Below are 24,614 nucleotides of genomic sequence, written 5' to 3' on the forward strand. Positions count from 1 at the left end.
CATGTGGTTTCAACAAGACGGTGCCACATGCCATACAGCCCGAGAAACAATTCAATTACTGCATGAGTCATTTCCTGGTCGTGTAATTTCCCGTTTTGGTGATCAGATTTGGCCGCCCAAATCATGCGATTTAACGCCGTTGGACTTTTTTCTTTGGGGTTTTTTGAAGTCTAAGGTTTATGCCAACAAGCCCGCGACCACCCACGCCTTGAAGGAGGAAATTGAGCGCTGTATCAACGAAATTCAGCCACATTTATGCAAAACGGTCATGGAAAATTTCAACAAAAGAGTGCATATGTGCCAGCAAAGCCATGGAGGCCATTTACTCGATATTGCTATTTCATACCAAACCCTATACTATATACTTTATGAATCAATAAAAAATTTACAATTTTTAATTATAAACCTGTGTTTTCTATCAAAATTACTTCTTGCGTGAATTTTGGGGACACCTTTTATATGGTGCCTACTAAAGATGCGTTCGATCGGGGGAGCGCATCGATCAGCGCTAACGCGTCATTCAATCCTGTACATGTAATGAGTGATAATGATAGAATAACGTGTTAGTATTGACAACGCGCTCCTTTAACGCACCTCAAAGGCTGAAAAATAAATGTATCGATACAACTATACGTATAATATTTCGTACAAACTTGTACAAATATATACTTGTATAAGTATATATATATATATATTTTTTTCTTATATTTTTATAATTAGAAGGTAACATAATGGCCCATATTCAGAACACGCTTGTAGCCATGTCAGCGCGCTGTTAACCAATGAAAAGCCACGCAATATGCCTTCTGATTAGTTAACAGCGCACTAACATAGTTATAAGCATGTTCTGAATATGGGTCTATAGGTTTCCTCGTCACCCATGAGATACTATTGCCGACGCGTTTTCTTTTTTTATGCGTCGGCAATAGTACGTCATGGGTGACGAGGAAACCTTATGTTACCTTCTAATTATAAGAATATAAGAAAAAATATATATATATACTTATACAAGTATATATTTGTACAAGTTTGTACGAAATATTATACATATAGTTGTATCGATACATTTATTTTTCAGCCTTTGAGGTACGTTAAAGGAGCGCATTGTCAACGCTAACACGTTATTCCATCTTTATCGCTCATTACATGTATAAGGATTGAATGACGCGTTAGCGCTGATCGAACGCTGATCTTTAATAGGCACCACATAGATGCGCTTTATGATCTCAACGGTCCTGAGGTCGCGAGTCGCGAGCCGCGACCGTCAGTTGCTGGATCCGCCGCGCGGTAAGGGAAGGGGAGATAGGAGGCGTAGCTCCCGAGAAACGGCCGAAAGTTGTAAACTTTGCCGAGCTCTGCTGTAAATGAATGAATTCCATGTAATTTCTCCTCCCGATCTCTCCTGACATATGGAAGAGTATCAGGAAATGCTGTGGAAACATCCTTATAGTCTTTATGTGACAAGTTTTAATGACTAATGTGATATACTTGTGTGTTATTAACAATCGAAGAAAAAGACATTAAGTCAAAACATTTAAAATTGAACACAACGCACATAAAGCGTGGTTTTTATATTCAACATATTACTTAGTATGATGTGAATCTTAAATATTTACAAACATGACATGTAGGACCTGAATTGGTATACTTTCAATGAATTCACAAGATAGCAGAGATAGCGATGTGATGGTCCGTATGGCAGCGTACTTTTAACCACTAATGAGAGCCAGATACAGATACAGAGCCGAAACGTTTGACATGTCGTTTATGTATTAAGGTTTTTTATTGAAATAAACTTTTATAATTTATAACTTTTATGTTTATATACGTTTATTTATTATATTTATTTTTATATTTTATTATTTCACATTAATATCGTGTGACTCAAGTGATTGAGACCCAAAGATGCTATTTTAATTATTAAACAAAATTATTAAAAACAATATTTCTGGAGAATATAGGTATACTATTATAAAGAGCGTCAAATACTTTTATATAAAAACTTCCCATAATTATTTTTTCTTACGTACTATAATTTCGAAAATATTCTCCAAAAATTAAAATACTCTTTTTCTGGAGAGATGGTTTCAAATCTTGAACGTCGAAACAAGCATATGAGAAAAAATATGGATCTAATACTCTACTAGTTTATAGCACATTCAAAGATCGATAAGAAACACTCTCGATAATCAGAAAAATCTCGATTCTTAGTTTAATATGTTCTACCTGCATAAGTGGACGTGCGACACTCTATATGGAAAATAGAAGGTTTTGATGCATATCACGAAAATAATTTAATAATTTTTAATATTCTATTTAATACTAAAAACTGTTCAAACGAGTTTGTTTCTTTATTTTGCTATTCTTAACAATTAATCCTTTCGATACGGCTGTCGTTCGCGAATATGCTTCCACCGTACGGCTACTCCAGTCGCGAATAAGATTCTATTCTATGAGCCAGTTACAACGTACATTTTACTGTGGAGTGGGTACATTTGATATATTCAGTAAAATAATATAAATTACAGATAAATTGTTCATAAAGGATGAGATGCTCCAGTGTAATGTATTTTAAATTATCCAGATTTAAAAAATTGTTTAATAATATAATTTCGACGGTGGGTGACTATAGTCACCCGTAGGACACAATGAGCATACGATAATGGGTGACTATAGTCACCCGTAGTATCGAAAGGGTTAAATAATATAACGCACATGCACAATAGAGAATTAAAGTAATTAAATTAAGCAAAGAGTTCTGTTATGTTTCGCTTATACTCTAACAAGAAATAAGACAATTCCGTGTAGGCTGTATTTTAGTGACGTTACATTAGGAAAAATATATTGTTGCGTGAACCAAAATTTTGTTGTAACAACAAAATAATTTGGTTAAAATATGCCCAACAAAACTGTTTAGTTCCTGTAAACAAAACTTGTTTAGTTCCTGTAAACAAATATCTTGTTTGATTACGGTTTGTTCGTATAACGTAATACTTTTGTTATAGCAACCAAAAAGCTTTAACTGTATGGATTTTGTTAAAAATACTATAATCTTTTTTTAATATATAAAATCTAAATTTTAGTGCACAGAAAGACAAAATAGTATCCATTGGGCATTATTTCAAATTTATGTAAAATAATATTTCGTTATTATGTAATTTTTATGAATAAAATAACTAAAATACTTAATTTTTATACATGAAGTCTAAGAACAAAATCATTTGGTCCAGAGAACGAAGCAGAAAAATATATTTAGTTGGGACAACTAAATATTTTATTATATAAAACAGGATATTTGGTTGCTATTGAAAAATGCCTCAACTAAACAATTTTGTTAGAGATACTAAATTTTTTTTCCTAGTGTAACAACAGTAAACGATAAGCGTCGAGATGTTTTTATTCAAGCACTGTCCACTCACAATACAGATTCTCGCTAATCACATACTTGCAATCTTTGCAAATCAAAGGTTAACAAATTCAATTTTTAAATTTAACTTTCTTCATAGAAAGATTTTAAATTTCAATGTTAGAAAATGGTATAGTAAGCTAAAGACGTCGGAATAACTTCATATATATTATATAATTTATAAAATCCCTAACAAAACAAATGAAAAAAGTAAAAAAATTGGAAACCTTTTCCACACATTATAGGTAAAAGAATTTCTTTATTCATATGTTATTATTCTTGTGCATAATTATTAGGAAGCTTAGAAAATCATATTCCTTTCTCTGCCTTCTGATTTTTCCTCTTCTTTTTAACATAAATTTTATTCTATTATCCTCATATAGAGATACGTCGACCGTGGTGCTTACGAGTCATATTCGCTATAGCGATAGACTATCAAAGATACATTAAATACCAAACGAAGTTTTGTTAAACACACATACATACATATTCATACACGCGCGCGCGCTCTCACCCATACACAAGAGATGAAAATATAATATAAAATAAATAATATAGAGGTTATAAGAGTCCAAATTGCGAGGAAAATATTTGATGCCGATAGTTCAGATACCTTGACAGACAATATCGAGACATAATAGTCAAAAAGTGTATTGCCTGTTATACCATACTAGTATACGGTATTCTTTTTCTAACCTTTTTGCTTTTAAAATAAACGGAATTTAAGAAACAAAAATGGAACGAAGACAGCGTTACATATTTTGCCACACAATTTACAATTAAATCACAGACGGTACGCGCGCGGTACAGTAGTCCGATATAATACAATAACGATAAATAAAGAGAGAAATCGTACACAGACCGGTTATTAATAAAGTTTCTTCAAGATATAAATATTAATGCTCAAAGCATTTTACGCTTGATATTGTTTACATTTGACGCTGTTTGATACGTAATACCGGAATAGCAGATTATCTTAACCGTGCTCAGAACGCATAAAATATATACTTAGCACTCATGTGTGCATTTGAGATATTATTTTTAATATTTATATCTGAAAGAACTATATTAATATCTGCATATCAATTGATATTATGTTGTTCTCGGTATAATGTATGAGAAATACTACTTTTTTTTTTCCCAGTAAGAGTATGCGAAGAGTGTACAAATGTATGCGCGGACGCTGCGGTTTTTACTCACTCGAATAATTGATCGATTAATTGTTTGTTGATCACTTAACTAATTGTTTATCGATACTTTTTTTCCTCTTTTACCTAGCACATTTTTCTTTCTTCTTGATAATTATTAAAATGGTAAACGATCGCTGAAATGCTCTCTTTATACCTCTTTATAATTTCGCTGTTTTACTTATTTTTTTATCAGCGTTTTGTTTATTACGTATATTTGCTATTGTAATTTCGGCAATGATATGCTTGACAGAGAAAACAAAAAAGCAATGTTCAATTATTATATATATATATATATACATACACACACACACACACACACACACACACACACACACACACACACACACACACACACACACACACGCACGCACGCACACACACGCACGCACGCACGCACGCGCACATACACACACACACACACACACACACACACACACACACACACACACACACACACACGTATGTATATATATTATAATAGAGACACCGTTGAAAACAACAAGAATCAACAGAAACGAATTAATAACTACCAGTTGACTATATAGTATTCTCTTGACGATTTTGAAACAATATAGTTTCTTCAAAAATATACTGTTTCAATACTTCTTTTGGAAGATCATCTAATTCCATGTCAAACCTAAACGGTTCTTCTGCCACAGGCTAAAATAACATTAATTAATATGTTAAAAATACATTAATATAGTAATAATATAGATTAAAAATGTGTATTGTAAAAGTAATAATCGCAATCTATATTTTTCATCAAATAAAACCTCTTACCTCATCGGCAGGATCGTAATATTGTTCCAAATAGGGATGCGCAAGTGCATCTTCCACTACGATACGTTTATTGGGATTAAATGTCAGCATTTTATCTAGGAGATCCAAAGCTCTTGGATCAGCATTAGGAAAGAGACTTGTCCACGGTACTTTTGGTTTATAAGGCAAAGATTGTAGGTAATTACGTGCCTGAAATGATAATGCTTTAACGTCATTGTTATGAATACAGTATAAGTTAAAAAAACAAAGAGAATATAAACAATACAAATATATTGTACTCTAGAATGAAAATTAAAATGACATAAAAACGTGAAAGCGACTAATACTTTTTCGTTTATAATGCACTCAAGATCCTCCGAGGAAGGTGAACCAAGAACACCGAGAATATGATTCAATTGATCTAGATAATGTTTGCCGGGGAATATCGCTCGTCTTGAGAGCATTTCTGCTAAAATGCAACCAACTGACCAAATGTCAATAGACTTAGTGTAGCCCTGAGTAAAAAAAAGCATTATAACAGTACGTAAACCATTTCTCATTTTATGTAGTTCAATATTTTTGTTAGAATTAATACCTTGGAATTAAGCATAATTTCTGGAGCTCGGTACCATCTTGTTGCTACATATTCTGTGAGAAAACCTGCATGATTGTGTTCCGGGTCCGCAACTCTCGCTAAACCAAAGTCGCAGATCTTAAGGTCACAAGTGGTATTCAATAATAAATTACTTGGCTTCAAATCTCTATGTAATACATTTGCTGAGTGTATGTATTTCAACCCTCGCAATATTTGGTACAGAAAATAACATATGTGATCATTACTAATAGCCTGAAATAAAAATTTACATCTGGGCTCATTTGTTACGTTTACATGTCATTTTTTTTTCCTTAAAAAAGTTATATACGCCAGATATATATCTTAATATTATAATAAATTACATACATAATTTTTAACTTTATACATATATGCGCAAAGTTAAAATTCTACAAAATAATAGTAAATAAGACATATGAAACAGGTGATGTACATGACTAACAATTCTTGCTATAATATAATTAGTGAACGTTTTCCATTAAGAACATACTGTGTACAGTATTGTATTACAGTGTTGGGGGATAAGTGCTCAATTCGGCCAGATTTTGGAGACGACGCCTACTTTCTCTCTACTAGCATTCTTGACTTTGACGGCCGAGTCACTGATTACGCATGACAACTTTGTTTTCAAGAGCGTTCACACAATGAAAAATACACCTGGGTACTTTCCGCTGTCATCGGAATTTTGACAATAGATTTCCAAATCATTCGTGAGGTACTATTGTTGATGCGTTTTATTTTTTATAGTGATTTCCCTTATTACACCAAAAACTGATAAAGATGAAACAGCTAAAGATGATGTAGTTCGGTAGGAAAGCAAAATTTCATATCATAAGATATTACAGGGTGCCTTATAACTCACTATGAGGAATTCGTGTAGACATGAAACAGATTAAAACAAATATAAAAGTCCCATATCGTTTTGTGATATTCGTAATAGTATTGAATTATTAATGATAGAAATCCGAGGAACGGCCGCACGAAAAATGAATGATTGGAGAAGCGTTGCAGCCTCTCAGGTCATAGCGCGGTCCAGTTGATCGAGCAATTGTTGCTGGTACGCAGTAAGGGGAAAAACAACACGTTGCTATATTCATATATTATATACAGGGTATTCGAAAAGAATGGGACCGCCGCCCTATTATTTCCTGAAGTACGTACTTTTACAGAAAATGACCCGAATAAAAGTTGTAGGAGTCATGAAATATATCTTTTAATGACCTTGAAATCGACCTTGAACTTAATCTTGAGGGTCATTCTAAGGTCAACTCGAAATTTTCAAATGAAAAAATAAATTTTTTATTACACCGTCTTTTTCTACCAATTAATTTGAACAACTTTTGCCTAAAACATTTTTTTATTTGCCTAATATTTTTTTAGATATTTAAGGAAAACTTGGTAACTTTTTCAATATTTAACTTACGATATCTCCCTAACTATTTGTCGGAAGAAAAAGTGGCACTAGACTTTTTGTTCTATTTAGTTACAAAAATATATTGTTACGATAGTGTCCGGACTTTTGTTAACTTTACTGACTTTTGGAAATTTCAAAATCATCAATTAACAAAAATAGTACTTCATGACCCTTACAACTTTTATTCGGGTCATTTTCCTTGAAAGTGCGTACTTCTGGAGATAATATGGAGGTCCCATTCTTTTCGGATACCCTGTATATTCGAAAATTAGTTATTTTCTTCTTCGCTTTTTCAGTTCCTCTTGTTCGTTGTTATATAATATTGTTTGTTACGCACTAAGTACCGATTAGTGTGTATATTCGCGTTTGCGAAAAGATCTTACACCAGACTTTAGAAAGAAACTTCCCTTTGTTACTAGTTGTAAATATCTTGTAAATATCATATTCTTGAGACCAAGTAATGTAAAAAAGTCTAATAGCATTTTTACTTCCGACAAATAGTTGGCGTGATATCGTAAGTTAAATATTGAAAAAGTTTCCAAGTTTTCCTTAAATATCTAAAAAAATATTAAGCAAATAAAAAAATGTTTCAGACAAAATTTGTTCAAATTAATTGGTAGGAAAAGACGATGTAATAATAACAAAATGGGAGTTTCTGTTAAAAAAAAAAATAAAATAAATAAGTTGACCTTGACCTGACCTTGGCAACGCCACCCAAGGTCAAACTGATAAGATCAGTAAATATATCGTTTCGAGCCTTATAACTTTTGTCTGAAACACTTTTCTGTAAAACTTATATCTTTCGAGATTTTTAAGGGTTTTCATCTTTTTTCCTCACCCTGTATAAACATAGATGAGAAAATCAACGAATTCAGAATGTATAAACATAATGTATATTGATATTTTAATCAAGAAGAATATTGATATTTGCAAGAGGAAGGACTATAGGCATATCGAGTTATTTGGTTACATATACTCACAAGCAAATTGACCGCGAATTGCGCGCAAATTTGCAGCAAATTCGATCAAGAACTCATCATACCAAAACCATAGACATCTGTGTCCACATTTAACTCATGTTTTGGCAGCAAGGCCTGCTGCCAGGTAATTTGCAGCAAATTTGCAACAAAAACTGCGCAATCTTGCTGCACATAACTTAGCGCTAGGTATTATGCGCAGCGTTTGCACGGTTACCTGGCAGCAAACTCTGTTGCGTATTTAGCGCCAGTTTGGGAACAAAATTTGATAACACAGATACTGCATCAAATTTATTACCTATCTGCCATCAAAAATTGATAATAAATTTTTTTGCTTTAAATTTGCTCACGCAGGTTTGGCTATTAGGGTATTTGATTTGTACTTATATACTCAAAGATTTTGTTAAGCTGCTCTTTTTATATATTAAATCTCAACAAAGCTTTACCATTTATTTGATTAAAATTTGTTAGTTTTTCTAAGTGTTTCTAGCGTTTTTAGATATAATATGATATGATGTATAATTCGCCAAGTTATTCTAATGCCAAATTGATCGAAAAATAAGTTATAATATATCAAATGTGGCACAATAATATTAAGTAAATACTAACGCTAAGTATATAAATAAAATAATAAATGCTATGTTTATGTATTCTATTTTTTTTATTTTTATTTTTATTTTTATTCTTGGTTAGATATAATCAGTATCAAAAAGGTTACGTAGTTAAAATTGACTTCCGCCGAATGCTCAAATATAACGCAATATTGTGATATTAACTATAACAGTTAACAGTATGATTTCAACACATGTGCATTTTTTCAATTTAAATTTAAATTTAAAAATTGTGACGTGGCAATTTTGAGTCGCTCGTCACAAGAGGCAAAGAGCCTTCGGGAGGGTCGAGCAGACGTCGCGCTCGCCCGCGACCGCGAGGCGAGCTGCGCATTTTTCGTCAGATTTTTCGTCAGATTTCGTCAGATAACTGGTGATCTTGGTGATTTTTTTGCGAGAGACCGCGTACATTAGGCGTGCGAGACTTTTTTTTTGGTACTCCCGCGCTCCCCCCGATCATTTGTGTGTCCCTATCGCCGCGGGTCCGACTTCCGACCAGCAGGAGCAGCGGACAAAGGAGATCGGGCCGAGGAGGACTGGATGGAGGAACCGAGGAGCAGCCGGGACGAAGGAGAGACCTCTCAGGTGATGTCCTCGTTTGCTACAATATTTTGTGAGAAGCTTTGCCGTTTGTCACCGCGCCGATGCCGATATATTTGTCTTTTATTGTTAGCGAAGACAAACAAGAGGGCGCACAACAACAAGGAGGGGCCGATCACGCCCCGAAGACTCTCGAAAGGGAGAGAGTACAAGGAACAACATCCCAACATCGCGTGATCAAAGAAAGGAAAAAACGGAGCAAGGAGCGGAGCGCTGGGTATGATCTCCAGGGCTCGCTCGACCGTTCACACTCCATGCGAAGACGTGACTCAGGATATCGAAAGTAATTCTTGTATCGGGAAGAATACCGCCGATTATTCTTTTGGTGTATCGAGCCATCGCCCCTTATCGTTCCGTGTGTGCGCCTAAGCTAGCGAACTTAGGTTCCGCGGACGTATCGCAGCTACAGTGAGTGAGTGTCCCGTGCGAGGGCGATTGTAGAGAGAGAGAGAGAGAGAGAGAGAGAGGGGGGGGGGGAGGGATAGAGGGGAGAGAGGAGGAGGGGGAGGGAGAGAAGGGAGAGGGAGATGGAGGGAGAGGGAGGGAGGGAGAGAGGGGGAGGGAGGGAGGGAGAGGGGAGGGGGAGAGGGGGGAGGGAGGGGAGAGGGGGAGGGAGAGGGGAGAGAGAGAGGGAGAGGGAGAAGGAGAGAGGGGGAGAGAGGAGGGAGAGAGAGGGAGAGAGGGGGAGAGGGAGAAGGGAGAGGGAGAGGAGAGAGAGAGAGAGGGGGGGGAGAGGGGAGGGAGAGAGAGAGGGGGGAGAGGGGAGGGAGAAGAGAGAGAGGGGAGGGAGAGGAGAGAGAGAGAGAGAGAGGGAGAGGGAGAGGAGAGGAGAGAGAGAGGAGAGGAGAGAGAGAGAGAGAGAGAGAGAGAGAGAGAGAGAGAGAGAGAGAGAGAGAGAGAGAGAGAGAGAGAGAGAGAGAGAGAGAGAGAGAGAGAGAGAGAGAGAGAGAGAGAGAGAGAGAGAGAGAGAGAGAGGACGAGAGAGAGAGAGAGAGAGAGAGAGAGAGAGAGAGAGAGAAGAGAGAGAGAGAGAGAGAGAGAGAGAGAGAGAGAGAGAGAGAGAGAGAGAGAGAGAGGAGAGAGAGAGAGAGAGAGAGAGAGAGAGAGAGAGAGAGAGAGAGAGAGAGAGAGAGAGAGAGAGAGAGAGAGAGAGAGAGAGAGGAGAGAGAGAGAGAGAGAGAGAGAGAGAGAGAGAGAGAGAGAGAGAGAGAGAGAGAGAGAGAGAGAGAGAGAGAGAGAGAGAGAGAGAGAGAGAGAGAGAGAGAGAGAGAGAGAGAGAGAGAGAGAGAAGAGAGAGAGAGAGAGAGAGAGAGGGAGGAGGAGAAGGGAGAGAGAGAGAGAGAGAGAGAGAGGAGAGAGAGAGAGAGAGAAGAGAGAGAGAGAGAGAGAGAGAGAGAGAGAGAGAGAGAGAGAGAAGAGAGAAGAGAGAGAGAGAGAGAGAGAGAGAGAGAGAGAGAGAGAGAGAGAGAGAGAGAGAGAGAGAGAGAGAGAGAGAGAGAGAGAGAGAGAGAGAGAGAGAGAGAGAGAGAGAGAGAGAGAGAGAGAGAGAGAGAGAGAGAGAGAGAGAGAGAGAGAGAGAGAGAGAGAGAGAGCGTAAGCGAGCGGACGGACCTCGGCCGGAGCGAGAGCGGAGGAAGCGAGTAGGAGAGACGGAAGGAGCGATCGAGCGGAGGAACGCGGCGTCGACGGAGGAAGCTACCACAAGGCGCCCGTAACTGTAAGAGTACCTCTTTGCTGTAAGATTACCCTTTTGTGCCTTCGTGACCCGATTACGTGACGGGACCGATCGGCGGCTATCGGATATACGTATCTCGGAAATTGGTGTAAAACTAGCGTTTGTCGAAGCCGTCCGGTGGTCTTCCCGCAGAGCGCGGGAAAACGAACATCTCTCTCTCTCTCTCTCTCTCTCTCTCTCTCTCTCTCTCTCTCTCTCTCTCTCTCTCTCTCTCGACTACTACCGGATGTTAACCGGATGCTAGGATCGCGTTATTATAAAATAAAGAACGAGTTGTCGTCTTCGCTGTACCGTCGGGAGTCAAGCGGGTGGCGACTTGTCGTGTTAAGCGAGACACCGACTTCTGACAGGGAAATTCCGAACGTTACCGATTATCTGTAATCACTCTTGTAAAGTTTTCCGAATACATTTCCGAAATATCTCTCACCGCGCGAGTGTTATCTTTTTGATACCCTCTTTTCCCGTGAAACTCGAAAGACCCACTCCCAACTCCGACTTAAATTACCGCAGCTGTCGGTCTCATAGGCGATCGAGTCACCCCGCCGTCGTTATCAAATTCGGTAATTTGTATTAGTGGGCACGAGAATCGTGTCTGGCACCCAACTTTTCTTTTCGTGAAATTTTGGAAAGCGACGGGGTGCGACCGGTAGATCGCCGCGACCATTTGCTCGCTTCCTAGGCGATAGGAGCGGTCGCAATTAAACATTTAAATTTAAATTTTATGTTGAAGTCAAGTTACATTATAAATAGAATATAATAAATAGAAATTTCTGCACAAATAAAAAATAATATCACAATTTCTTATACAAAGATATCGATAACTACCGTGCAAGAATAAATGCACATAAGTCTTATTCCTCTAAACCATTGGATAATCCTACGTCATATCGAAAAGGCTAAGTTGTCACATGCAGTTATTCCATGCGGTTTTGTTTGAATATTTATTATCAAATATGCAAATACATGTATCTTCTTTACCTGTGTCTTCAATAATTTGTAGAGATCAGTTTCCATCAAACATTGAACGATATATACGTCTTTCATTTGCTCTATAGTAGGCGCTCTTAATATATCCCTTATATCTATTATCTGTTATAAAACAGTACAATATTAATGACGAAATAAGAGTTACAAAGAATATATTCACACGTCAACTTACATTCTCGTGTTTAAACCTCGTAAGGATTTTTATTTCTCTTAAAGTTCTCTGGCTATATGTTTGATGTTCAAATGGAGAAATTTTTTTGATAGCTACTTTTGTTTTGGTTACGTTATCATAGGCAGACCTGCAAGAAATGGCTATACAGATGTAACTTAATAGATGTACATGATGCATCTGTATTTTTATTTATTCTTTAAATACTTAAATATGTCTTAACGCTTAGCACTACAGTTAAATAATCATTTGCTTTTAATACAATAAAGTATTAACAAAGAGAGGACACGGTTAAGTATTCATAAATTTTGACAGATTTTAGCATAGTAAATATGTATAACAAAATATAAGACTTATATTCGAATTCTTATAAATATATAGTCCAATATACTTTAATATGTTTAATATATTTAATATGTTGATTTCTAAAATTTTCAGTACCCCCTTCCTCCATATAAGCCATAGTGTTCTACATAAACTTGAAACACAAGTTTCTTTTTTAAGTGTTCGTCGCACAGTTAAGCATAAAATTGATAGGTTGAAAATCCACTTAAGTTTCATTCTAATTATTACATTTTTTTCTAATTTTTAGTAGTTTTATTTGTATTATTTTTATTTTTATTGACGTTTAATTGTTTATTAGTGTTCTAGTGTTTATTAATGTATTAAGGGACCACAAAACCATTTAGGTAAAAAAATTGATTTTTCAAAAAATGTTTTTTTAATGTTTCTCCAAAAAATGTTTCCTCAAAGTTGTAGATCAAAATTTGTAAAAATGCCACAGTTGTGACGTATCTCATAAAAAAAAATAATATTAAAGTTAAGCCAAAGGTCAATAATTTCAGCAAAAATAACTATTAAAATATATCAATCAAAAATAAAAAGAAAAAGATGTATTAAATGCAATATTTTATATACAATATAAAATAACATACGAAAGTTAGCTTTCGAAAGCTAACTTTCCAAGTTTTTTTAAGTACAGAAAAAAATAAAACCAAAATCCAAAAAATTACTTACAAGGGAACTGCACGAAATGTAAATCATCGATTCAGCTGAATTTTTGTAAGTAAATAAAAAATCGAAAAATATTTGGCCTGTGTTTTGTTGTTTGCTGAGACACTTGACAGTTTTGAAATTATGCAATAATAAAGTTTAGCCTAACCTAGATGGTAAAGTACAAGTGAGTCAAATAAAGTATACAACAAAATGGGTTACCAAGAAATGATGGGGTAACCTGGTCACCCGATTAGTAAACTAAACAAGTGAAGATCTCTCGCTCCCGCGCCTGGTAAACGCCATATGCGGGAACGAGGAGGTCTGGTCGGCGGCCTCCTTCGCGGAGGACGTCATGTCCCGCAAGGAGGCCGCCGGCCGAATGGGGGTGCCGCCCTGGCATCCGTCGCAGGGAGCGATGGAGAGGGCGACGCTCCCCCGGCCTAAATAGCAGGCCTGAGGTGGCGCCGGTCGAGAAGCCGCCCCCGATTCTTCGGGGGCTGCCTCGAGCCCGCCTCCGTCCGCGGAGGGGGGACAGACCTAGGCCGGGGGCCTGCCTCCCCCTGTGGTAAGGGAGGAAGAGGGGAATGGGTGTCCCGGTTAGAGACGGGCCTCACTCCCCGCTCCCCTTGACTAACGAGGGGGGCTATGAGAGAGGATGGGTGTCCCCTCTCTCCTCCAATCGGACCAGGAGGCCAATCCGACCGGGTAACCGGTCGGAACGCCGCGCCCCCTCCTAAAGGGGGAGGGGCGCAGCACTCGGACGAGGGGCTCCCGGAAAGCCCCAGGGTCGGGGTGTCGGGGAGGGAATGCTGGCGTCGTTCCCCCGACTCCCCCTACTCCGGTCCGCCTGGCAAGCACCCCAGGGGGGTTAGCCGGTAAGAGTCCGACATAACCCCACCCTCCCTCCCAAGGGGGTGGGGTATCCATGAGGATTTTCCCCCGTAAACAAAAAAAAAGGTGAACTAAACCAGTTTGATTCTATTGTGCTGCTGTAAGATGTGATTTTTTCTTTTTCTTTTTGTATTATTTTAAATTCTATATTAATGTGAGTATACGTCGAGAAAACATATAGAAAATGTATTTTTAATTTAACCGTTTAACGCCCGACTTTTTTATAAGTGTTTCAAGAATAAAATTTGAGTTTTTTTGAACTGAGACTATAAGTAATCATAACCAAAAAAAAAATATCAGAATTTTATATTTACGAAAAACTATCTTTCCAGGCAGAAACTACTCCCAGAAGCGAAAAACACGCCTGATCAATTAAATTCTTTTTTTTAGTTTTAATAATATCTTATAGATCACCATTTAGATAGTCAATCGTCCCTTCATTTTTCGTCATAAAAAATTGTAGGTCACCAGGTTTCATGAAAATAGGTTGATTTCTTGATTTCAACATCCACCATATTGGACTATTCGCTATTTCGAATTTCTGTATTCTTTTAATTTCACATTTTGCATCTGAGAAATTATAACAGATACCAACAATCTATTCATTTATAGCACACTTCTAGATGTCAGTAACAATGCTAACTATGCCTACTTGGAATTTGACAAAACATGTTATCATTAAAACTGAGCTAAAAACAGACTAAACCGAATCTACATACAATCTATATATCATTTTTTAGAAGAAGAACTCACCTTTACCTTTAGTGGTGCAAAGGAAACGAAAATATCTCCTTTTTTCACTAGAAAGATTTTTCACTAAGATATATTCTTAAATGAGTTTCTGGTAACTATCGTTACCAGTAGGCGTTAAAGGGTCAAAATACACTACGTGTATTACGTATGCACATGTTATCGAATTATATAAGCATATACAAATTTCTTTTTATATATTTAACAAATTTTTTAATTTTTTAATATTTGGAATTTAGTGTAAATGTCGAAAAAACGTATATAGAAAGCATAATTTTAATTTAAAATATATTTATTAATGATTTGATAATACGTACGTATATACCTTGCAAGTGCATTGATAATTCTTGTTATATAACCACAAAGAATTAAAGAAGTTACATCAACATATAACATACGTACACGTATATGATACGTAAATGCATATTTATCTAACACATCTTCCATCTTATAGTATGAGAATGGCACATAAGAAATACGTAACTATATCGCTGACTGATACGTATCATTAAGTTTGAAATAATACATATTGCGTTGATAGCTGATACATAGTATACAGGGTGTCCCATTTTAATAGTGCATCTCGATTATCATTGCAGGAAGTGCTCAGATGGAAAAATGTTTTAGACAAAAGTTGTATCGTTTCGAGAGAAACATAAGATGATGCCATTAGTGTGACCTTGAATAGTTGTTTGAAGTTCAGGTGAAGGTCACCTTCAATTTCTTAAATAGAACCACCACCTACTTTTCATAACATATTCTTCTAGCTTACATCAAGAGCTTTCCAAAGTCTATAATAAAGTACCTTTTTATTAAATACTTTTTAACTTATAAGGCAAGATCGGGGCACGATCCGGCCGCTCAAAGCAAAATCGATAAACGATCCAGCCAGTCAAGGAAAAATCGGTAAACAACCCAGCCAGTCAAGACAAGATCGGTAAACGACCCACAGCCAATCGAGGCAAGATCGGTAAGCGACCCAGCCAGTCAAAGCAAGATCTGGGCTTGCGTTTAATTATTTAAGGTGTTCGAAAACCTGGTTATTTACTTGTATACATAGCTCCAGTCTATATCGAAAATCGTCCCTAACTTTTTGAAGAAAACCTGCATTAATATTTCTGCATGCTTCTCTAATACGGTCTTTCATATTTTCTACAGTCGTAGGTTGTTCCGAAAAAGCTTTGTCTTTAATGTATCCCCAGAAATAAAAATCTAAAAGCGTCAAGTCGGGTAATCTTGGAGGCCATTCTTGAATTCGGCTGCCCATACCAATCCACCTATTCGGGAATCTTTCATTTAACTGTTCTGTAACGGTTCGAGATCTATGAACCGGTGCTCCGTCTTATTGAAACCACATTCGGTGAGTACGTCATTATTGACATGTCTCAACAGGTTAAACAGGTTATGTTGAAGAAATCTTAAATAGTTTGCCGTATTGACGTTTCCTTGAAAGAAATATGGACCCACAATCACATCCCCCAAAATGTCTATCTAGACATTAATAGACCACTGCCTTTAGAACTCTCGGCTTCTTTGCCAATGTGGATTGACATCTGAATAATAATGACAGTTAGGTAAATTAATGCCCTCTCTGTTGCAGAACGTGACTTTATCAGAAAAAAAGGATATCAGCTATGAACCGGAGGTTTGCTCGGATTTGATCTTGAGCCCAGTTACAAAAACGTATACGGCGTTAGAAGTTCCTTTCTTCTAATTGTTGGGTTAGGTGGATATGTTATGGATGGAACTTATTGGCCCCGGAGCACACGATTGGCTGTTGATTTGGGTATACCGTGTCGCTTCTCAATTTGTCTCGTAGATATTTGAGGATTCAAAACAACGGCACCTACAACAACCAACGATGTGACCTCGTTAGGGCCCGATTTTCGACGTATTCGTTTAAGAATGCCCTGTTCAGCTTTGTCGCAAAGTTTCTTTATTACCCTCCTATCATCATCAGGATGGCGTCTGTCTGGGAATTTTTCAGCATAAAGCCTTCCTGCTGCCGAGTAATTATTTCTGGTCTCACCCAACGTACGAATCATATCCACAATTTCATTTTGTGGATAATCAGCCATAATTATAATAAAAGATAAAAAAACAAAACAATCATAATAAGAAAACAAAAAACTTCGCAAAAGTACAAAAAGTTTCTGTCCTAACAAGAAAAAGTTAATAGATATAATAATATGCTTTTTTACATAATGAATTCTTACATGAGTAAACTTCCATTGTTTGTTTAGATCAGAAACTGCACGACGACACTGATAACTGTCTGTAGCGTGAGCGAAATAGAAGTCCACAGAACGATACGTTTTTAACGTAAAATTTTCTCTATCGTTTTCTGGATTTTTAGGTCGTATACCGATCTTGCCTTGACCGGCCGGACCGTGCCCCGATCTTGCCTTATAAGTTAAAACGTATTTAACAAAAAGGTACTTTATTATAGGTTTTTGGACAGTTCTCGGTGTAAGCTAAAAGAATATGAAAAGTAGGTGGTTCCATTTAAGAAATTAAAGGTGACCTTCATCTGACTTTCAAGCAACTATTCAAGGTCACACTAATGGCACCATCTTATGTCCTCCTCGAAACCATACAACTTTTGTCTAAAACATTTTTCCATCCGAGCACTTTCCGCGATGATAATCGAGGTGCACTATTAAAATGGGATACCCTATATATAACATGAACTAGAAATTTTGATCAGATACCTGATATTAACAGAAACCTAAGAGGGGACCCTAAGGTGAATGAAGGGTAATCTTAATTAACCCTTGGAGGACCATGTGGGGTAACTGAGTGACCCCAAAATTCTTGTTTCTTTTGCCATTTCTACAATTTTTAATCTTTCTCGCTGAAACTTGGACTATATGACTGTTTCGTAGCATAGAATCGATAAATTATTTTATAAAATGTTTACTACAATTATTAACAAAATGGCGGATAGTGGAAAAATAGCACATTCTTGTACGTCATTCCCAAGCCGTTTATAATTGTTGTGAAACATGATAAAAATTTGTGACTGCTATATAAATTCAAGGGAAGACTAATATTCATATTTATATAATAAAATATGTGAAAATAAAAGTAGCGGATTCAATATGGCAGACGAAAATGGCGAATTTCGATTCTTTTCAACGAATTATCACCAAATTTTATATACGGGGGTTTTCGAGGCTTCTGATTGCTGATTTGCCATCAGAATGTTAAAATTCAAAATGACGGATCCGATATAGCGGATGAAAATGGCGAATTTCATTTTTTATTAATAACCAATTGTCTGAAATCTTTGTATGTGTGCAGCTAATTGATGTTTCTTGGAGTTTTATAATGGTGTGCTCTCTCTCTCTCTCTCTCTCTGTTCAGTTGATTCTCTTGTAATATGCTCGGAAAAATAATCCTTCCCTTGTGAGACTCGAACTCGGGATCTCTAGCTTTTGAGGAGTAGTTCATCTTACCTACTGAGTCACTACTACTAACTAGTGGAAACGATTCTTATTATGCCCATATATAAACTCCATATAATGCTCCATATCCACTCTTTCAAAAATAAAAATTCATTCTATACGAGTAAAAAGTTATTCCAACTCTAGTGATTCCATCGTCGTTACTCCATTTATCGAGTGATAATTTTACTCCAATAAATTTAGAGAGTACATTTCAAGATAATAATAACTAATATTCACTGTGAACTATTCGGAAAAAGTCATCGTATGATTTATAAAAACATTTATTCAGAGATAGAATAAAACTTATAGATATCACATATAAAATTCAATTTCTTTTAGTAAGCGTATATCTTAGCTCATCAAACATATGAACAAGTTTTATATTTTAATGGAATGAAGTGATTGTTGGTTCCAATTTCGATAAATATCCAAACATATTATAGAATTTATTTTTCAGCATACAATATCACAATTTATCCGCACAAAAAAGCATGAAAAATATTAATATTTCCTAAAACTGCATATTTTATAAATGGAAGACACACACAGATTCAGTGAACACTTTAACCTAGCAGTTAATGACAGAAATACCTGTGGAAAGAAAAATAATAAAATTACGAAATTACAGACATAGAATTAGAGAATGACATGCAGTGACAGGAAATAACGAACCATGATGGTATATACTTTTCTTTCCACGCATTTTTCGTCATTAACAATGTAGTTCAGTTTTCTTTCCGTAGATATTTTCGTCATTAACAACTAAGAGATTTGTAGTTCACGGATGGCAGTGACAATTATAGTTCGATTGTTGAAGTTGTTCCTCCTTACTGCATTTTGCATAATTAATCATATAATAGTTCTCTTCTGTCAAATAAAAAATTTTATTAAAAAACTATAAAAAGCTATAACATTAAAATTGTATAAAATAAAAAGCAATTATCTTCAAGAAAAATGCTAAATCCATTCCCTAATTTATCATCAATTACCACTTCTATTTTTTAAAGGCATGATAAAATATACATGATTTACATTTCAAATTAATTTCAGAAAGAACTATGTTTAGTAATATTACTTAAATTTAATTTTCATAATATCACAAAATGCAATGATCAAAACATTATACAACATATGTATTTATAAAATGCAGTTTATAAAGATTATTGATATTTCATATGTTTTTATGATTTGTATCATCTGACAAATTGCAATACTGCATGAAATATATATAAAACAATATTAAAATAATACAAATAATTAAATGTATATATTTGTATGTCATTTATTATATTCATGTGAGAAAATAATGTTTCATATACAAATAAAAATATGTAAATTTGTCCCTTACATATTAACGTAATATAGATTTGGAAAAAAAAAAAAAAGAAAAAAGAAAAGAGACTGAGGTCGAATATCTCACATTGAAAATTCTAGGCAGTCTACTATGCTACATGTTATCGTTAAAAATGATAATTTCATTTTGACTTATATATGTATAGTACACTATTAAGCACTGAGTAAATTTTCAAGAATAAAAAAATATTGTTAGCAAGATATATTCAAATAAAAATTGCAAAATTCTGCTAATGTTTTATATATTATTAATCTATTTGAGCAAATTAAAATCAGTGGAGTATCAGCTATACACCATCCTCTTGTCAGTGAAACTAGCGATTCTTTATCTTTATGTTAAGTTATACAAAAATTGTATTGAAAGTAAAGATAGAATCAATCAACAATCCTCACATACACACTGAGAAAATAATAATTAGTATTATAATGATAAATATTTTTCAGAGATAGATTACATCAATTAAATAAAAATATTATATAATTAAAGAAATTTCAAGTAAAATCTTTAACACCACTTTGAAAATAAAAAATAAAATAATATATATAAATATTACTTGGAATATAATTAAATACAATTTATCACTATTGTTATATGATTCATCATACATTTTTAACTTTTGTTCCTATCATGATTTTCCAAGTTTTGGTTGAAAGAATATTACATTTAATTATTTTTGTAGGGATTTTTAACTTATAAGAAACATTATTCGATGTTAAGAAACTTTCCTAGATAAATGTTTATAAAATGTTTCAGAAAAGGAGTATGCGATACTTGAGATATTTGTAAAAACAAAAAATATATTTCAATATAGTTCTCTCTCTCTCTCTCTCTCTCTCTCTCTCTCTCTCTCTCTCTCTCTCCCCCTCTCCGTCTCCCTCTCCCTCTCTCTCTCTCTCTCTCTCTCTCTCTCTCTCTCTCTCTCTCTCTCTCTCTCCTTCATTCATATCAAAAGCATTGTTTACAAAACAATGTATATCAAGTTAATTTAAATATCTGCATATCAACAGAGTCTGCTCAGTCTATACTCAATCTAGTCTCAAATTACATGAATAGAATTTAGGAAGATTTTGCCACTAATCTGCTGACATGTCAACAGGTTCTATCGACAGATCCTGAACTTAATGTTGACACAAATAACTATGAATTTATATATATTCCTGAACAAATCTGCTGCCACAATCTGCCAGTAAACTATTAGTATTTTGTTTAATGAATATAGAATTGTATAGGATTATACATATATAATCATATAGAGACAGTTTGTACATATTTAAATTATATATAATTATATGGAATCATATTTGCTCAGATGAACTGTATCATTTTGAACTAATATATATATATATATATATATACTTGACACTAAAATAATTCATTGAGTATTTGGTAAGCTTCTGGATTTGAATGGTGCGTATTTTCATTTAATTAATATTTAGAAATATACATCAGTAAAATCTGAAAGATCACTGAGAATTTAGAGAGTTAATAAATATACACACTAAAACAGCTTTATATCAATACTCAGTACTCGGTACTATAATAATCAGTATCATGCAACTTTAAAGCAGCATCCATATGTGTGTAATCATGTGATATTATTTATGTTCTCTTGGTGAAAACCACTTATACTATTAGTGTTATTTTAAAAATATTATTTATAGATAATTATGTACACACAAGTACATACACACAAATGTATATCCAAAAAGATTTTATTTCATATTAAATTAATAACTATATTGAATTAATATTAAATTAAAATTTAAAAAACTATAGATTAAAGTTAAGAACAAAAATTATAGTGAAAATATATAAAATATTAAGAGAACAAAATTATAAAAAGAACATGTAATTAAAAATCAAATTTAACTTGGAAATTCATGTCCAAATAGTTAAAAATTCTAGACTTTAAAATCTTAATTATGAAAAAACTGATTAAGGAGATTAAAACAGACTAGATTAAATAAAAAAATTTATTTTTGAAATAAAAATTAGCACAGCATTCAGTGATATAATGTAAGTCTGAAATTTTTTGTCACATAATAAAATATCACATTATTCCTAGTCAATAATAATCACAATTTAACATAAGAAATAATATATGTATATATATATATATATATATATATATGTGTATATGTATGTATATACACATCAATGTAATTCACCGAAATATGCTACGTAATATATCATATGAACAGTATGTTGATAAGAATGATAAGATCATATCATAAGATATACAATTTTATATTATTGTTGCAATGCAATAATAGTATAATAGTTTTATATTATTGTAAACAATTACAAAGACATAATACAAAAAAGGAAAAACATTAAATGATAAAATAAGTGAAAAGAATAGGAGATAAAAGAGAAAATGTTATAAAAAGGGCGTGACGTGCGTTTAAAAGTAGCGGCAGAATGTTGCACGATGTGTGCAATATAAATGGCGCATAAATTTTGTTTGTTGCATACCGCAATCAGCGTAATCATTCTTCTGAAATACTTGGTAACCCATATTACAATATACAATATGTGTAACCATCCCAAAGCATTATATGATATTAAATGATGCATTAGGCGTCAGACTTATCGCGTAACGTCAGATCGCTGCTCTCAATGTTTATCTCAACGTCGTCTGTCAAGCGACCGATACGCAATCAACTTTCTGCTGCGTTATTCTGACATGAAGTTGACTTGATAACACTTACACGACCATGCCGTAAGCGCCTTCGCCCATGTATGACAGATTTGTGTAACGCGGACCGACCTCAAATGTTTGTCCGCGCACCACTTCGCAATTCGGATTTGCACTCGCAGAACCTTCACACGCCGCCATTTTGACACTACTTTGGTAGCCCGTTCCTGCGAAGTGTTCGAAGTACTACGCTACAAAAGCGACAAGCAATAACACACTATTAATGCACCACTAGACAGATTATCGTCACTACAATGGCCGCGACGTCGCTTAAAATGAGTATAGTCCGTTTGAAGTTATAAATACTTCAAAGAGTTTAGAGTGTAGGCATTTATAACAGAGAGAAGCTTAAGAATAACCATACCATATGCTCTTAGGATATTTTTTGAGAATGCTTTTCTTCGGTGCGCCCTCTGAAGAAGTAGATATAAAACGTATAAAGAATTTATAGTTTTTGCAATTAAAAGAATTTTTATCAGCTCATTAGTAATATTAAGTTATAAGTTTCATGATGGGCCAGATAGAACTTACGATGTCATTTATTATTCTTAAGTTAATCATAATCTGTTCAATTGAAAACATAAGCTGAAAACTGAGTTCCGATATTCACTGCCAATACTGAATATATATAGTTTATGTCACGTATACTATAGATTTTCAGTACTGACAGTAAATTTCGGAACGCAGTCATAATTGGCCATTTTCCAGCAAGAAACGCTGTGTTACACAGAAATATTTTATTGGCTATGCATTATCTAAAAAGATGTTGTAGATAATATATAGCCAGTAAAACACTAGGTTAGGTAACACAGGGTGCTTCCGATAACCTGGTTAGAGTTAAGTTTCCTAGGAATAAAATATACGTATAGGTATAACCATCTACTACCATCATACTTCATGACAACTCAATGCTGTCTTATTGCCATTAAGTTGAGTTAAGAAAGTCGATAGTTGACGGTAAGACGAAAAATAGGATAGAAGGTAATAATCCGCAAAATTATATTGATTGTGATAAACAATAAATTTTAATTAATCATCATAAGTATTACCTTTATTAAAAGTTATAATTATGTAAAATTACCACGCATCGTTAAAATTTGTTTTTTATCACAATTAATACAATTTTGCGAATTATTACATTCTATCCTATTTTTTGTTTTACCGTCAACTACCGTCTTTCTTAACTCAACGCAATAGCAACAAGACGGTAACGCGATAATTTCCCGAAAAAATGGCGGAGACAAGGTTGGTATCAACGAAAACTTCTAGACGACATAGTTTTAATTCCTAAAGGTTAGTAATACTGTTTAAGTGGTAAGCTGTTGGTTTGCGCAAACTTTTTGATAAAAAAAAAATGTATTGTTTCAAAACATTTAGACCATTATTTTTTATATAGTTTAGAACGAAACCAATAGTTTGCTGAAGATTTACTTATAAGAGGAACCTAAAAGTTTTCTTATTAAATAACTGCCACATTTCAAACTGCATAAAATCAAAGTATTTAAGCTGTTTTAAAATTTCTGTGTTCATACTGTTACGCAAACTGAAAGCAGATTTAGTTTATTGGTCATCAAACTAAACTTGTTTTGTTTGATTTATTCACAACAATTTTTAAGTAATTATGAAATAGAAAGAAGAAAAAAGTAATAATTGAATATAAATATATATATATATATATATATATATATTTATTTATTTATTTATTTATTTATTTATTTACATATCATTCTTAAGCTCAAAAAAGATTTAGCAAGAAAAATTTTATTTCAGTCATAAGTCATATTCAGCCATAAGTTTTTTTAATACAAAATATGTATCTGCAAAAAATTTTATGTTCTATTAACACATTCACTATCAAGGTATTTTAGTTGATTTTACATTAGTTTACATTAGTTTTAATAAAATTCACTGTAATATATGCATATGACTATTTAATAAATAAAAATTTTAAGTATTTATCAATGCATTTTGTCTATATTTTGCGATTATTATTAAACACTATTATAATCTTATAA

General features: G+C 34.4%; 1 protein-coding gene across 1 annotated transcript; it reads right to left on the reverse strand.

Annotated features, from left to right (window-relative positions):
- Positions 1–3,645: 3,645 nt before the first annotated feature.
- Positions 3,646–22,945, reverse strand: rl (Mitogen-activated protein kinase rl). The gene is made up of 8 exons (XM_011149917.3): positions 22,613–22,945; positions 12,465–12,591; positions 12,284–12,394; positions 5,951–6,202; positions 5,703–5,870; positions 5,377–5,565; positions 5,127–5,256; positions 3,646–4,838 (listed from the first exon to the last, which is right to left on the reverse strand). Exons 1-7 carry the CDS (start codon positions 22,738–22,740, stop codon positions 5,134–5,136), a joined length of 1,098 nt encoding a protein of 365 aa, XP_011148219.1. The 5' UTR covers positions 22,741–22,945; the 3' UTR covers positions 3,646–4,838; positions 5,127–5,133.
- Positions 22,946–24,614: the final 1,669 nt, after the last annotated feature.

The sequence above is a fragment of the Harpegnathos saltator genome, unplaced genomic scaffold (assembly GCF_003227715.2).
Source record: "Harpegnathos saltator strain DR-91 unplaced genomic scaffold, Hsal_v8.6 scaffold160, whole genome shotgun sequence".
Taxonomy (NCBI): Eukaryota; Metazoa; Arthropoda; class Insecta; order Hymenoptera; family Formicidae; genus Harpegnathos; species Harpegnathos saltator.

Coding starts and splice junctions, on each gene's coding strand:
- rl (XM_011149917.3), bottom strand. CDS start 22,740: ATGGCGGCGTGTGAAGGTTCTGCGAGTGCAAATCCGAATTGCGAAGTG. Junction 12,592..22,612: donor GGCGCTTACGGCATGGTCGT/GTAAGTGTTATC, acceptor CATTTCTTGCAG/GTCTGCCTATGATAACGTAA. Junction 5,257..5,376: donor ATTACGATCCTGCCGATGAG/GTAAGAGGTTTT, acceptor ATGTTATTTTAG/CCTGTGGCAGAAGAACCGTT.